We start from the raw sequence: 15,534 nt of genomic DNA, 5'->3' as shown, positions 1-15,534 counted from the left end.
ATATTTACCAGCTTTTGTTCCTCCTGCCCGTCTAGAAAATGATACTTTTTATGGCCGAACTGATTTAGTGAGATGCTGATGTGGGGCTGACAATGTGTCATATGAGTGTCGGATATATTTTAAGGTCACGGGAGGTTTAAAAATTTCATCTTATATAAATTAAAGTAATGTCACTCTTAACTCTACAGATATTATTTCGGTCTTAATTTAAAATAATAGTACAGATTGTTACAGATTTGTTGATATATAAAAGAGCATTTTTTTCAATGTGTTCCATTAATACAGTAATTAGAAATTATTTTAATGCGACCAAATTTGTTATGTGAGGTGACTCTTTGGGAATAATAGCTCTCATTTGACCCCTGTGACCTTATATCAAAAGTCAGACTCGTGTCTGTAGTGATGTGTTCATGGGTTTGACGAGGTGTTTCATTTCTAAATGATGATAAATACCATTTAAAAAAATAAAAATAATAAATCTCTGTTACAAAAGGAGTCCTTGCACTGAATTAAATTGGACTGTGGTTTATTTTAACGGGCAGCGGGATGACATATCTCTAATTTTAAACTGGATCCTTTTGCACTGCAAAATGTGTTTCTACTTATTTTGGAATAAAACTTTTCATATTTCTTTTAAAGTGATTAACTGCAGTTTTACACAGTTTCTGCAATGCACAATCTGACAACACAGAGGGCAGAGGAAACCATTAATAGAAGCCTCAAACATCCCAATCTACGTCCACAACATTAACAGCATTTAAAGGGGTCAGCACTGACAAAGACGGGGTGACATGCTGAGTTAACCCCTTACGCCTCCACTGTCACTCCACACTCCCTTCCTAACACCCTCCCCCAGCCCCACCCATGAACCATTAAGACTGTTTTCCTGCAGGAAAAAAAGATGGCCACCGGAGGTCAGATCCAAGTCCAAAATAAATTGCCTTCTTTCCTGAGGCTCAGCCATTTTAATAGTGCAGATTTATTGTGCTGTGCTTTTTGGAGGGTGATCATATGTATGTGGTCAGTAGCGCATATGCAGTCTGTGACCCAGCCTCCCTCTCACGTTACACCCTATTTATAACATCCCCTCCGCCGGCTCCCCTCGTTCTGCAGTTCCTAGGAACCTCCTTCTGCTCCCAGCCTTGAGCTCCAGTCCCCTGTTCCTCTTGACATCTGAGAGGCTCTGCTGCAGCTTATCCTGGGCTAACTGTTTATCCTGTACAGCCTGGCAACTGGCTGCAGACTCTGGATTACCACGGGACCCCATTGCAAAACAGACGTTACTTTGTGCTCTGACTATTTTAATTTTTGAACAGTCGGAAAGGTTTTGGGATAGTCAAGGGAAAAAGGAGAAGCATCTTGGATATGTGCTTGTGATCCTATTGTTTTTGGTTGCGTTAGTAACTTTACCCTTTTACTTGCCCTTCTCACCTTCCCTGGAGGGCTGTGTGTGTTTGCATGCGATGGATCACACACTGTTTGGCTGCCTGCGGAGCCCCCATGTCCCGGCACAGGCCCTGCATCCTGCCTTCACACAGTCTCCTCTGACTCTTCACGGACGCTCAGACCACGTCTCCTACCCTGATCTGGCCTCTTCATCATCCTCCTCCTCCACCTCCTCACCCTCGCCCTGTGTTATCTCCAGCTACCCGGCCGACGACAGCCTGTTTCCCGGGCAGCACCACCACCTCCCCCACCGCGGCCACTTGCCCTCCCAGCAGCATCACCACCCGCCTCAGCACCATGCGTCTTGGCATATCCCACAGATGCCTTCGCCTGGCAGCGGCACGCGCCACAACCTTTGCCACCCGCACTCTCACTCTTCCCATGACGGCGGCCCCACAGCCCCAGACCTAGGCCACTCTGGTGGGCCCAGTATATGTGCCAGCACCCCCAGTCTGGGCAGCAGCAGCACCCCTACAGGGGCCTCCTGTGTTCCTGCAGACTTTGGCAGACAGACTCTGTCACCTGCTGAGGCCGAGAAGAGGAACGGCAAGAGGAAAAGTGACAGTTCAGGTAAGAGGAGCTGAGATCTATGTTTTTTTGATTGATTTGATTTTTTTCAAGCCAACAGTGTAAAACTCGGACAACTCTAAAGCCAGAGTTGTTATTTTTCAGAAACGTTTCTACAAGTATTATGAAAAAATAAAATGTTTTTGACAAATTACCCAACCAAAGACTCAATCTAAAACTCCCTGGAACTGTCCAGTCAGTCTTTTTGTCAGATAAATGTCATCACGTAAATATGAGCATTATAAGAAATTCCAAGCAGAGCTCAAGAATAACACAAACATCTGTACGTGTCATTCTAAATCTTTCAGCAGCACATAACGGCAAAGATTTTTGCAGCTCTGATAGAAAAACAAAAAACTGTCAGGAAAGCAGTTTGTAGGTGTCGGCTGACAGAGCGAGGCTGAAGCAGACTGAAGCGTGGAAGAAAGTTCCCATCAAAACTGTGTGGGCACATACGGCTGCTGGCATGCTTTGTTTAAAATCACATCTGGTTTGTTTTGCGACATTCTTCAGGCCAGAAAATGAGGCACAGAGTAAAGAATTAATGTCATGGATTGAAAAAGGCGCCGTGCAAACGCTCAACGCTCATAAAGATGGAGGGTTTTTAGATTTTCTTATCTAAATCTTGTAGTTAAAATAAATCAGTCAGATTTACTGAAATGAAATGAAAGAGTGGAAAATCCAATTATTCACGGTGTCATGACTGACAGTCAGCGCTCTGTATTCTCATTGACCGCACATGTCAAAATATCTACTAATACTAAATGCCACTGGTACTCCTGTAACACAATGCAGAATTTATTTATTTATTTATCATTCAGTGTGAAAAAGGATATTTTATAGTTTTATTCTTTTGTTTATTTTACATGTAGTATAAATCTTCAATATCTCAAAAAAAAAAGACCAGTCAGACTAATGATGCAAATTTAGATTTATATGTTTAACATGTACATCACAGAAATACCATGAGTTCTGTACAGAATCATGCACAAGCGCTGCAGGCGTTAGGTTATGTGGTTAGCAAATATGGGACTTTGTGATATTTAGATTAAGGCAACTGCAGGTGTTATGACCTCGGTCTGTTAAAAGCTGTTGGCCAGTTTCTAAAGTTTTTAGGATAATCTTTTATTATATTGTGTTTTTTTATTGTCCTGACAAAGACCTTTAAATGTGGAGACTCTATATTAATGGCAGAACACAAAGATTTCTTGGTAAATCAATTAGAAAATCTCTGATTTAGAGCCGGACTCACGTACTGTAGGTAACACTTCCCATTTCTAACCTGCAGTCACCACAATAATCAATCACCGGGTGACAAACCGCCGGCGTCGGGTCGCGGGGGTTCTTGTGGGGAACGTGATATTGGTGAGAGTTTTTAGTTTTCCAGGGAAAGTGTGCTCATCATTCTCTCTGTCCATTTGAGGATTGTGGGCCCTCAGCGCAGATCCTGCAGCCTTTTAAAGGCCTCTGTGTGTGCACAGCACTTCACCTGCACTTGACCGCTCACTCATATAACTGCGTGCGATTAGTTTTCTCTCAGGCTGCTGGTGGTCATTTCAGCGGTCGTCTGTCGTCTGTCCCCGCTGACAGAGCGGCTTGTTGCTGCAGTTTGCAGAACACAGGTTTCTTGTTAACAGAACTGGAAATTGGTATTTAAAATAATTTAGATTATAATATACTCAGGGAAAATTTACGCTTTGCTCATAGTGTCATAGAAATGTGCTGAAAAATTAAAGATTCATACCAATTATGAAACACTACAGAGTATGTCAAGAGCCTGGATGCTTAAGTTTTCAGTTTTATAGCTTTTTGTCCATGTGCAACATTTTGCAATGATGTACTTTAACTACAACTTCAACACACCACCTCTTCTTTCCTTTCCTGCTTTGTCAAATCCTTTAGAAACCAAGCCTCCAAATCCCACTTCCCCCTGTAACAATACTTACTGCATTCTCATTACATGCGCCATGCATCCTCTCCATGCTAACACCAATCACACTGATTATTGGGGCTAACTAGGTTGCTGATTCAATCAGCTGTCTAAATATCACGCCGCTGCCAGTTGCATGAGATAGAGCCCTGATTAGGTTTCACCATCTGGACCAGAAACTTGAGTGAAACCTGAATGTAGATACAGAAATAACAGCTAAATCTTAAGAGTTCATTTCCATGCAAGGTTTACCTCCTTTCACTCAAATATGAAGCATCTCAACTTTCTGTGTCTAATACTCGGCTGTGATTGTTTCCTTAAGGAAGGCCGCAGGGTGGGCTAATGAGATGAGCAAGCTCCTTGGTATTCTGGGTGTCTGGTTTCTGGGGAACCTGTTCGTTTTTTGTGGGCATGCTGGAGAGGTTCAGCCATATAGAGTGTTAGTTGGTGCACTTTGATATGTTTCTGCGTTAAATCTGCACAAACTAGTGCAGTCAAGGGAGTGGTCGGGCTTTAAAAAGTTACTAGATTTTCTGGGTGGAACAATAAAAGGTACTTGAAGTCTTATTTTGTTGAGGCACTGCTGCAAAAAGGCGGGGGTGAGGGGCCGAAGACATCGTGCTGACAGCCAAATTTTCCTTGAAGAAAAACACTCTTTAGAAAAACACTGTGGATGTGTTGATGAGTTCGACCTCCTTCATGTGTGCTGCTGCAACATTATTTTACCAAAGAAAGATTTTCAGGAATCATAAGAAGACAACAAACATGCAATTTTCCGTCATAACAAACATGACCATCCACTCTTACACTGAAAAGAATGGTCCTGCTGCACCGAGCTCAGTTCATTTGGGAGGCCTAACAGACGGGCACTCTCTGGGTGCATGTATTTTTCTTATATTATTCCTCCTTTTTTGTGGAGAGATGAAAGTTACAGTGGGGACCTAATTGCTGTGGTGTAGTGGCTGTGTTATAAAAGCCTGCCGCTGGTTTTAACTCCGGGCCTGCTGGTCTGAAGCAGATGGCTGTGTTATTCTTTATTTCTCTTCACACAATGTCTGTGTTTACCAGAGACAGAGCGGATAAATACGTCTGAAGGCTCACTTCAATCAGCCACACACTGTTTAGAGCGCTCGGTTTGAAATTACAGGGAGAGAAAGGCAAGGTCAAGGGGGAGCTGGACTCAGGCTGCGGGTCAAGCAATGATCTGTTTCATTTCATAAAATTTCATGTGGGAATTCTTGCAGTTTATATATTTGTTTTGTTTGTCCTTGGCTCTAAAACTGTGCAAGTGCCATACAAATATAACTTTTGTAGAGCAGTTTCAGTTTACCCCTCATCTTCTCTTCCGCCTCTCAAGGGAGTTATTTTGCTCTGAAAAAACATACGCTTAATTAGAAGGAAGATCTTCCTTCTGGCAGAGAATCAGAACCAACAAGGGTCCCTCCAGAAAGAAATCTTAGGTGAAAAGATACTTTCTCCTCTGACGTGGCTTCAGGCTTCGCACCGTTTGTGAGTCTGGCTGTGGGCTGCAGGACTATTTACAGTTTGGCTTGACACAGGCCTGCTGGATTAACACACACTACAGAATAGGACCGCAGATGAATTAGCATGCAATCACTGCTGCCTTCAAGTGCAATGTGCAACTGAAGCATGTCCAACAGAAACCACAAAGGCTGCTCACAATAGGAAAGTTTTGCAGGGCAAATTAACCGTACGTGTTTTCTTCGGAAAGTTTGTGGAAATAAAAAAAAAAAAAAAAAAAGGACTTTTCTGGGTAAATGAAGTGAAGTGGAGATTTTTTTTAATTTCATATATATATACCTCACATTTTTAAGGAAAATGTTGCAAGTAACTTCCATATATTTGCTCCCCACGATGTATTTAGGTTTAAGTATATTTTATTATTTTCTTTAAAGGGTAATTCTTCATAAAAAAAATTTCCTCCAGCATGATTTTTCAGGTAACGCTTATGTTTATGCAACATTTTTGTTTTTGTTTTTTCTTACAGATCTCTGTCTTCTGAATACAGGAAATGTATTGGCTGATATTGTTCTGAAATATGCAAATATGTGATTCAAAAGAGAAAAGTTTAAATCCAGTGTAAAAGCAGCATATTAGAACAGCACAGCTGCCACAGTCGGACACGTGTAGTCGCCCTTGAGCCCTTCTAGCCATTTAAAAGTGTTCATAAACAGTGACTGAACAATAAAGTGTGATTGACAGCTCCCATTGTTTCTCTTACCGCACCTCTTCCTCTGCAGACTTGCACCTGCCACGTAACAGTCACTTTGTTTTTATTTTTGCTGCATGCAAATCTGTCCTGAGTGGAGTAGAAAACTGTGTGGTGTTTGGTTTCAGAGTCCCAGGATGGGAATTACAAGTCAGACGTGAGCAGCAAGCCCAGGAAGGAGAGGACGGCGTTCACGAAGGAGCAGATCCGAGAGCTGGAGGCCGAGTTTGCCCACCATAACTACCTAACCAGACTAAGGCGCTACGAGATTGCCGTCAACCTCGACCTCACCGAAAGACAAGTATGTTCCTACCAACCGCTGCTTGTTTCCCCCTGGGTTCAGACATTATCGAACCCCCCCATTAGCACATTAATGCCATGTTGTGAAAACAGAGGCGGCCTTGGTAAGGCGAAGAGGGTTTTCAGCTGGCTACTGTGTTTTTGCAAATTCAGTGTGAGGGCTATTGTGCTCCAGATGTGACCGTGTGACGGGACTATCATATTCCAGATGTGCCTGTCCATTCTTTAAAGCAGCCCACAGTCAAGGCAGCGAGACGGCTTGAAGGAAGTGCTGTCTAGCAAGTCACTTCCTCTCTCCCACTACCCCTGCAAGCACAGATTGGTCTCCGAGCGTGGGCCAGGCGCTGCGAAATCCAGGCACATGAAATAAATAACAGGAGACAAATGGGTGGGGGAAGGAAAGGCATACAGGGTGTTGTTCTCTGACACCGGTTTGGAAGCTGTAAGTCGCACTTAGTTGACACGGTGCCAGTTATATTTTGCAATGTGATACAGTAAAGATTAAATGTGAAGAACAGACTTGAGTGAGAGAAAAACGTACTGTAGTGATGGTACTGATGCATTAAATCCCCAAAAATGTATGTGTCAGCTTTATAGCTTATGTGCTTGCAGCTGTCCTGCCTAATTAAAATGTGTCTCTGACTGCATGAGACAAAAACATCTCTGATGAACTGACATGTATCTTTCAAACCCCAAAAAACAAGTGGAGCTAATAAGAAAAGAAATCGTCCTCTATCTTGAACCGAAATGGAAAACAGGTTATTGTTTATCATCGTAGAAACATTTTTTAATTGTTCCTACAGTCACTAATTCAAATATTAGCCTGTGCAGAGGTCTGTAAGTAAGCACTTTCTTTTAGCAATAGATTTATTCTAAATGATTTTCATATGACATGTAGACAAGATAAACAAGAACCACAAGAAGAAAAGGAGAAATGAGTAAATGGTCTAAACTTTAATTTCATAGGGCAATGGTAAACAGGCTCGATTTAAATGAACTGAAATTTGGTGCAAACCTCGAATTTTTAGGCTTTGAATGTCTCAAAATCCATCAAAAATTATTGTTCTACTTCTTTTCTTTTCTTCAGTAAATGCATCACATCAGTATCTGGTATCAACATGACATTAACAGCTCTGACTGACCTCAGCAGACTATCAATCCATTTTGATGTGACTCGTGAGCTCAAACATCAGTAATGACTCAATTCCCCATACAATACACCGAGGGGATACACTCGCTGTGCTGTGTAAGTGATGTCAGATAAAAATGTCACTAAATCTCCCAATGAATCAAATTGTCTGCAGGTGTGTTTTAAGGGCCTCTCACAGTAATGTGAGTCGTAAATCTGCACACTTTCATTTAGCCTCTTACTAATCAAACTGAAAGAACCTGGAAAGTATGACATGAAAACTAACACGTGTATCATAAATTCTCTAAGTATCCCTCTACTTTTGCTTCATAATACAAAGGTGAAAACACTTTAGAGGAATATTTCTAAATACCACCACATCAGGCAAATCTCCATTTAATTCCACAGGGCCACCAGGCTCAGAGCTGCCCCCATAATTCCACTATAGGCTCCAAGCAGCATAAATAGCGTCTGAAGTTTCTTCAGCTCATGCAGCGTATGTTGTGTGTGACATCAGTTTTGTTGGGGAAAATACAGCAGGAGATAGCGAGGTAAATATTGGCAATGCAATCACTTGGTTGCGGCACTTGATTTATATGGCATGAGCTGTTTGAAGAAGTCTGATTGATGTTTTACGTCTTTATAGGCCATGAAAACTGCAATATTTTCAGAAATAGCAGAGGTTAAGCTACAAAGACTGACTTGTAGGTTGTTGTAAACCAGCACAGGAAAGAAAAACAAACCTGATTTTAAATTTTGAACTATCCCCATGGAGAAACATAGAGCTCAAAACCAGATTAAATTTGAATTGAAAAGCGATTTTTCTTACGAGTACCATACACCCAGAAAGTCACGTCACATGCCGGCCAGTCAGATATTTCATTATCTGTAGTTTTTACAAGTGAAGGTGTTGAGGGGCCCAGAAAATTGTCCTAGGATGCTTAAATGAGCACCAGCCATCAAAGGCAGGAGTCCGTGTGCTCCAGAGCGGCACAGGTACAGTGTGGATGAGTCTGAATAGTCTATGTGTGCATGTCAGCCTTGTTTGGTTTGACATTAGAGCCTGGCATCAATACGTGATCCTGTGCTTCTCTCAGAAAAGGCCCAGAGGCTCGTAAAGAATCCGAGGTGAAACTCAGCATGAGGTTCGGCCCTGACGCTTAAGACAAACGTTTGTGCTGTCAGCTCGCTTCCTGACCATACGACCGCTCAGTCCCCTTGGAATGACAATCCCCAAAAATAAACCCACCCCACCCTGTGTGAAAGAGGCGAGCTCGGCCTCCCCCCTCCTCCACCTTCTTCCATGTGTCAACACTCAGGGAGCCTCTGCCGCTACTTGACGTAAAACCCGTTTTAAGCAACAGCTTAATCATCAGTCTGAGAGATGGTTGAGGCTGTTGAGTCAGGGAAAAACAGGTAGATGCCACGTGGCAGATGGAACAGTGCACAAATAATTGCTGCTGTAGAAATAGCTGCTTAAGTTTCAGAGAAAGTTGCTGTCAAGCATTAAGGCTTCCTAATTGCTTCTTTATTATTCTTGTGTGTGCTCTCTCCATATGGGCAATAAACTAGACATTTTCTTTCTGCTTCTAGGTGAAGGTGTGGTTCCAGAACAGGAGGATGAAGTGGAAAAGAGTGAAGGGCGGCCAGCAGGGGGCAGCAGCTCGAGAGAAGGAACTGGTGAATGTGAAAAAGGGGACTCTGCTGCCATCAGAGTTCTCTGGCATTGCAGCGCTCCACCACTCGACGGACTCCTTAGCCAACGAGGACAGTCGTGACAGCGACCAGAGCTCTGAGCACGCTCACTTATGATGCACACACACACCCGTCCACGCCCCTTCAGAGTAAAGGCCCTGCCTCTGCCTCAGGACTGTCCTTAAAAGGACTTCTGTTTGCTGATTCGCCATCGTCATACAACGATGCTAAATAAGTGTATAAATGTACAGAGGAATGACGTGTGTCAGAGAAAGAAGTCATGATGCAGGCAAAATGTAAATTTTCAAGAATTGGGCGCATAAAGCAAGACGGATAAAATTCTTAAAAATGCCATTGGTCAAAATTTTCCTTAAGTGCAAAAAAGGAGCATTATTAAATGTTAAAATGTGACGCGTTGGCCGCAGAAATTCATTGACTAATACGGTGCATTTTGAAAATCATACTTAGTCAAAATGTTGTAAACATTCCATGTTGTGTGCCCTGAGAGATGCAGGCTCAGTCCTTCATTTGCACTGTTGACTAAACAGTCTGCACCTCAATCAGTCTCTACTGTATAAAATGTAAATTACGGTGTTATTGATCAAATCGAGTGCCAGGAGATGAAATTTGCCTAGCTAATATAAGTGATCTGTAAATAATTCTCAGTATTGTCTAACCTTAACAATAATTTTATACCCACACTATTCAGCTCACACAATAATAAACACTGACAGTTTTTAGTGAACACTTTTCTGCCTGAAGATGACATGTTGTAAACAAATAAAGTCTGAAACATCAAATCTTTAAATGGACAGTCGCAGATGGAATAAAATTTAACCAGTGGTAAATGGAATTTTTGTTTCATGTCTTTTTATCTTTCAGCCTTCGTGTGAATCCAGACTGATCTATTTATGTTTCATGAAATGAATTAAACATTGTGGAGGGTGTAGAAAGCTGGTGATGGGGGTGCATGCTAAAATCACCTTTGCCTCGGGGGAGGGTCAGGACTCCTGCCAAGATTCGGGAAACAGAGAACCCGCAAAGGATCGGATTCTGTTACAAATCCAGTTGAAAATAATTTCATGACCAGATCTCATCTTTCACCACATTGTGATTGTGCATTCTAATTTGCTGAGGAGGCACTTCACATGGCACGTGTTTCTTTTTTTTTTCTTTACCCCCAAAGCAAGCCGCAGGATGAATATGATCCTTTTTTACACTGCAACTGTAATTCAGTGCAAAGTATTCACAAATATGCAGGACACTTACTTCTTCCGCTGGGCTTTGTCCAACTTGTGCACATTATGAGCCCACTCACCCCAGACTACTGTATAAGTTCACTCATTTTGTCAAGTTGCAGCACACTAACCTCCAAATATAGTTTCACCTGCATCCACCAACTAGTCTGACGCCACGGTTTAAACAATACAACATGATAAAACATGATACATGATACAATAAGCACATTTGTCCTAAATGTTTGATATGTGCACTTCAATTCATGTGTGACATATAGACCAGTGTCAAATGGCCTCATTAATCACTGTAAAAACTAGGATGTGGTCTCCTAACTACAGTATGAGTTCCATGTGCACAGAAACACATTATATTTAATGTGCTACACATTAGTAATAGTACACTTGACATGTATTATCAGGCTGTAGTTTTAGGTTTTATTTATTTTATATTTATTTTGACCCTCATCTTCACATCCTCAGGTTCCTGTTATTTTCTGGACGTTTCCATAAACTTCATTTTATCATCCATATCTTGACTTTTGGTTACCTGTTTAAAGCCCAGTGCAAGTTAGGTGTGTCCTTTCCCCCCAATCAAGGGATTTTGTTTTTTGTTTGTTTTTTTTTTACCTGATCAGTACTGGCTTTATTGAGAGGACACTGTTTTAAGCCTGAACCTCAGCTGTCACAGGTAGCAGCACCATGCAGCTCATTTTGAGGCTTGTAGTTTTAATATTTTAACGCTGCTGTGTTGGTATAATAAGTTAAATTGTGGATAAAATTAATGCAGGCAAGTCCACAGTGCCATCTGGTTAACATGAGGGGAAAAACAATGAGGGGGGTAATAGGGGGGACAAGGGAACTTAGTATTTATAAAATCCTGGTTACGGCCCTGTTGAGTACTTATACTTTGGATATGTGTACTTTATACTTTTTGACCTGTGAGTGTGTTTTTCTTCCATCTGAAACATTTAAAAAACGATCTATTCTCAAACAAACAGAGTTTATGAGCAGCACTGGGGGTTAACGCGAGTGTGGCTGAAACTGAAACTTCACAAACACAGCTGCACAAACTATCGCGAGATAAAGCGACACAGAACGCGAGACTTAGAAGAAGTGTCCTGGTCAAAGGTGAGTTGACTTTCTACAAACGAAGCGGGATTAAATGGTAAATATCACAGTAACTGACCCTCCTGCCGCTTTAAACTGCTGCGGACTCTGTGCGTGAGAAGTTTGCGCTCCAGCCGCTGAGCTGTGCGTTGCGTAACTGACCTACTTAAGTGGAGTCACAGAGAAAAGGAGTCACTTAAACGGAGAATCAAAAGTTTAAAGGAAAGTCCGCCGCGCGTGCCTGCAGGATACCTGCACAGGTAACAGGAAGTCACCTGCAGCACAGACGGAAGCGATGGCGGAAGCTGTGGCGCCGAGCTGGATACCCACGGAGCTCCGGGCCATGTTTTTAATGCTGACACCGAATGAATCGTGTTTTCAGGACGTGGAGGATGTTCGTCCGTATGTGCAGCAGGTGGGTATCGCCTCGTGCTCACTCACTCCTAAGAAATGAAGCATGTGCAGCTCTGTGCAAAGGTCCAGGCACTGAACATACACTGAAGATGCTTTATATATATATATATATATATATATATATATATATATATATATATATATATTACATAAATAGTTTTTTATTCATCATTTAACTTCATACAAAGTGCAGTAACAGGCACTGAACCTAAATCCAATCAGTATCTGCAGCTGTCCCTCTAAACCAGCAGCAGTTCTCTCTGGTTTGACCTGCACACAGATTCTCCTGGTACTTTGCAGAACCTTGGAGAAGCTGCTGCAGTTCTTCTGTAGATTCAGTCTGTCCCAGTGTTTCTGTCTCTTCATGTGATCCCAGACTGACTCCGCACTGCCCAGATCTGGGCCCTTTTGGGGTCAGACCATCTGCTACAGGGTTCCTGGTTCTTCTTGCCTCTGAAAATAGTTCTTCATAAACTCTAGTGGGTTCTTTATGGACTTGTCCTGTACAATGAACCTGGGATCAATGTGACACCTGATGTGTGTTGGGTGATAAGGATCTAAAACATCTAAAGTGCCTCAAACATCTGCACACCGCTGTATATTGATTAACCACTAAGTTGATAATTGCTTCAGTCAGAAGAGGAAGGCCTAAAAACCGAAACAGCCTGCAGTACTTCCGCAAATCCACTAAATTATTTCCCTCTTCTGCTTAAAAAAGAAAAAAAAAAAAACAAGCTTGGGGTTTGTTCTGCTTTTCGCTGTCAGTTTACAGTGTCTCATTTGCCTTTTATTGTGGCGAGTGTCTGGTGCAGGTTTAACAGCAGTGTGTTATGAGCTTTTATGGGGCACATCAGGGGAGGAGGACAATTACCTCCGCAGCAGGAGTCCTTCTAATCCACCACCGAGCATATTTGTTATTGCTGTGTGGCGTTTGCTGAAATTCTGCATGGGTGTGTGTAGGCAGGTTGTGACTCAACACTGTTTACGGTTTGTGATGTGTCATTAATTATTCTGCACAACTGGAGTTCCCTAACCCCAACAGGCCAAATTAATTAGACCAAACAAAACACAATCGTGTAATTTTGGAGTTGTTTGGAATTATGGGTTTGTGTGCTGCTGCCAGGTCTCTCGGCTATGGGGTGATTTGAATGCAAACATGATATTTCTCAGACAGCAGTGATAAAAGTGTACTGTCAGCCTGAATGTTTTCAGCCGGCATCTCGTCCGTGACCTTATAAAAAGGCTGTTTGGTAAAAATTCAGACATCTGGTCCACAAATGTCATGTTCCACATTGGGTCGAATTCAGAAGAAAATAAAATAAGATTATTAGATGCCACAACAAACACAAACTTGAAGATTGGAGAAGTGTAAAATTGGCTTTTGTTGGGGTAGTTTCTTTATTTCTGAGAAGATCAAAACACAGGAAAAGGATTTTCAGTGCATGCAAAATAAAAAAGGGCAGAGAAAATATTTCTATGAAAGACTTGAAGAGAAAGGACCAATAAATGGAGACGATAAAGTTCAGAGACACATGTTAAAAAGGAAAATAAAACAATGACAGCCAGTCTTTTTTTTTTTTTGTCAGTAAAGCAGAGTTGCAGAGGTAAAACTATCTGTTAGACTGGACAGAAAAACGAGGGAAGGCTTTTGGCCTGAGTCCAGAATGATAATCTCGCTCTCAGCGGGTTTGGAGGAGGTCCGCCTGCACTGCAAGCCCATTTGTTAGCTGCAGCTCCGCAGTCTGCTGCCAGATGTTGGGGCGTTGCGTGTGATCGTGGGTCCCTGGTGGTGCTCTCGCCTCTGCTGGTGCACACACATTCACACACCTGCATGCTAAAATAGAAGCATTCACATGTGGATACGCACACACTCACTCACCTCCGTCCACAGTGCAAACACACACACACACACACACACACACACACACACACTTCCTCTCTCCCCACCTGCAGATGTGCTCCTCTGTGGTCTTGTCACGCCCCTCATTCCTCGCTCTTGGTGGGGCCATGTGTCCCACTTACGACTGCAGTCACTTGGTCGATGAGCGGCTTCAGGCTGAAGCTAACCAGCAGTTGACACAAGTTGCAGTCATGACCTGTTTGCTAACCCGGTCCCTCACTAATTTGTTCCATGTTTGACAGACCCATTAAGAGGTTATTACATGTTTCCAGCACAGTTAGAAATACAGGCCTGTCACTGACTGTTTGGCTGGTGCTCCCTATTTGTTGTGTCAGAGCTAGTTACCAAATGTCATCCGTTCTTGGCAACTCTTTTAATACCGGAATTTCCGTCGCTTCTCTTAGGAAAAAGAAAACCGTGGCATCTTCTGAAACAAAATGGCTCGTTGGAATGAAAAATATTTAGTTTTGTGTCGATGCACCACAGCCATAGTTCCACAGTGTTTGATGTTTACACTACAGGAATACTGTTTTATTAGGATGATTCAAATTAAGATGGATTTCTTCATTTGTGAGTCAAAGGAGAAGTAGTTTTCTTTTAATATGAATTTTCTGCAGTGCTAGAAGGAGCCACTTATTACCTTGTGTCTCAAAATGTGCAGCGCTTTGGATGTCGACCTTTTAAAAACTAGAAAAGCTCATTTCTTCTTTATTGTTGCACCTGTTGTGAAACAGCCTTAAGAAAATGATGTTTTGGCCCATTAAACTTCATATGTTCACATACGGAACTTGCAAAGCAGGCTGAGTTTCAGAGGGTCTCCAGAAGTGAGGTTCACTTTTAGACAATGTTAGATGACTGAAACTTGGAACAGGCATAAAATTGTCCTGGTTTGATCAACAGTTTAAAAAAAAGAAATCTTCTTAAGAAATCAAAAGCAGAAGCCTGTGTACATAAACAATATACGAAGAATAATTAGCTCTTACTCCCAAGGTGCATTTCAGTAACAAACGTCCAATCAGAAAACAGAAATCTTAAAATGCATGCAGCCATTTCAATCCATTTGCTTTTGGTTCTGCATTACTTACCATCACAGAAGAACCTCCATATAACATATAAACAGAGAATATAAATATTCTTTGTATTTTCTGCTTAGACTTAGTCAAACTTTGCTGAATAATTAACTGGTTTGCAATACCTGCTAGTTGTTTCCATTTCCATGTTTCTCCTAACTCCTTATTGTGTTTGCTCAGCTTCCACCTGACGTAGATAAAAAAGTAAATAGGTGATGGTTTGTTAGTCTTTACCTCAGTCACTGAGATCATTATTACCTCCAGAGCTGTTCTGCTGAGACCAGTGCTTGTGATTTCCAATCTGCCAATACAATGTGGGGTTGGACCTGCTGATCCAGCCTCACACAGTGAAACAAACATCATGGACCACAAAACATGAAAGTCCTGTCAGCTTTTAGCTCATCTGCCAAAATAAATACTGAAGCTCAAAACAACTGGCCAAAGAAATAGTGACCGTTTTGTTTTCAGAGTTTGTAACCGTGCCTAATCGTGACTCCCTGTGTGTGTG

The 15,534-nt window shown here is 42.0% G+C and overlaps 3 protein-coding genes across 3 annotated transcripts in view; all 3 read left to right on the top strand.

Annotated features, from left to right (window-relative positions):
- crppa (CDP-L-ribitol pyrophosphorylase A) overlaps positions 1–6,429 on the top strand; it is a 65,700-nt gene extending 59,271 nt beyond the window's left edge. The window contains exon 10 of the mRNA XM_026316755.1: positions 6,302–6,429. Within this exon, the coding sequence (XP_026172540.1) occupies positions 6,302–6,334 (33 nt within the window). The 3' untranslated portion in view covers positions 6,335–6,429. The remainder of the gene's footprint in view (positions 1–6,301) is intronic.
- meox2a (mesenchyme homeobox 2a) lies at positions 1,097–10,150 on the top strand. Its single transcript, XM_026316758.1, has 3 exons — positions 1,097–2,016; positions 6,302–6,474; positions 9,196–10,150. The coding sequence occupies exons 1-3, from the start codon at positions 1,464–1,466 to the stop codon at positions 9,412–9,414; spliced, it is 945 nt and encodes a 314-aa protein (XP_026172543.1). The 5' UTR covers positions 1,097–1,463; the 3' UTR covers positions 9,415–10,150.
- A 1,474-nt stretch (positions 10,151–11,624) lies between these two features.
- agmo (alkylglycerol monooxygenase) overlaps positions 11,625–15,534 on the top strand; it is a 39,331-nt gene continuing 35,421 nt past the window's right edge. The window contains exon 1 of the mRNA XM_026317746.1: positions 11,625–12,057. Coding sequence (XP_026173531.1) covers positions 11,938–12,057 — 120 coding nt within the window. The 5' untranslated portion in view covers positions 11,625–11,937. The remainder of the gene's footprint in view (positions 12,058–15,534) is intronic.

The sequence above is a fragment of the Mastacembelus armatus genome, chromosome 16 (assembly GCF_900324485.2).
Source record: "Mastacembelus armatus chromosome 16, fMasArm1.2, whole genome shotgun sequence".
Classification (NCBI taxonomy): Eukaryota; Metazoa; Chordata; class Actinopteri; order Synbranchiformes; family Mastacembelidae; genus Mastacembelus; species Mastacembelus armatus.
This window is presented reverse-complemented; position numbering and strand designations above follow the sequence as displayed.

Excerpts from the sequence above, each read along its gene's own strand:
- meox2a (XM_026316758.1), top strand. The coding sequence starts at position 1,464 with ATGGATCACACACTGTTTGGCTGCCTGCGGAGCCCCCATGTCCCGGCA. Across the intron at positions 2,017-6,301 it reads GAGGAAAAGTGACAGTTCAG|AGTCCCAGGATGGGAATTAC; the intron begins GTAAGAGGAGCT and ends GTTTGGTTTCAG. Across the intron at positions 6,475-9,195 it reads TCGACCTCACCGAAAGACAA|GTGAAGGTGTGGTTCCAGAA; the intron begins GTATGTTCCTAC and ends TTCTGCTTCTAG.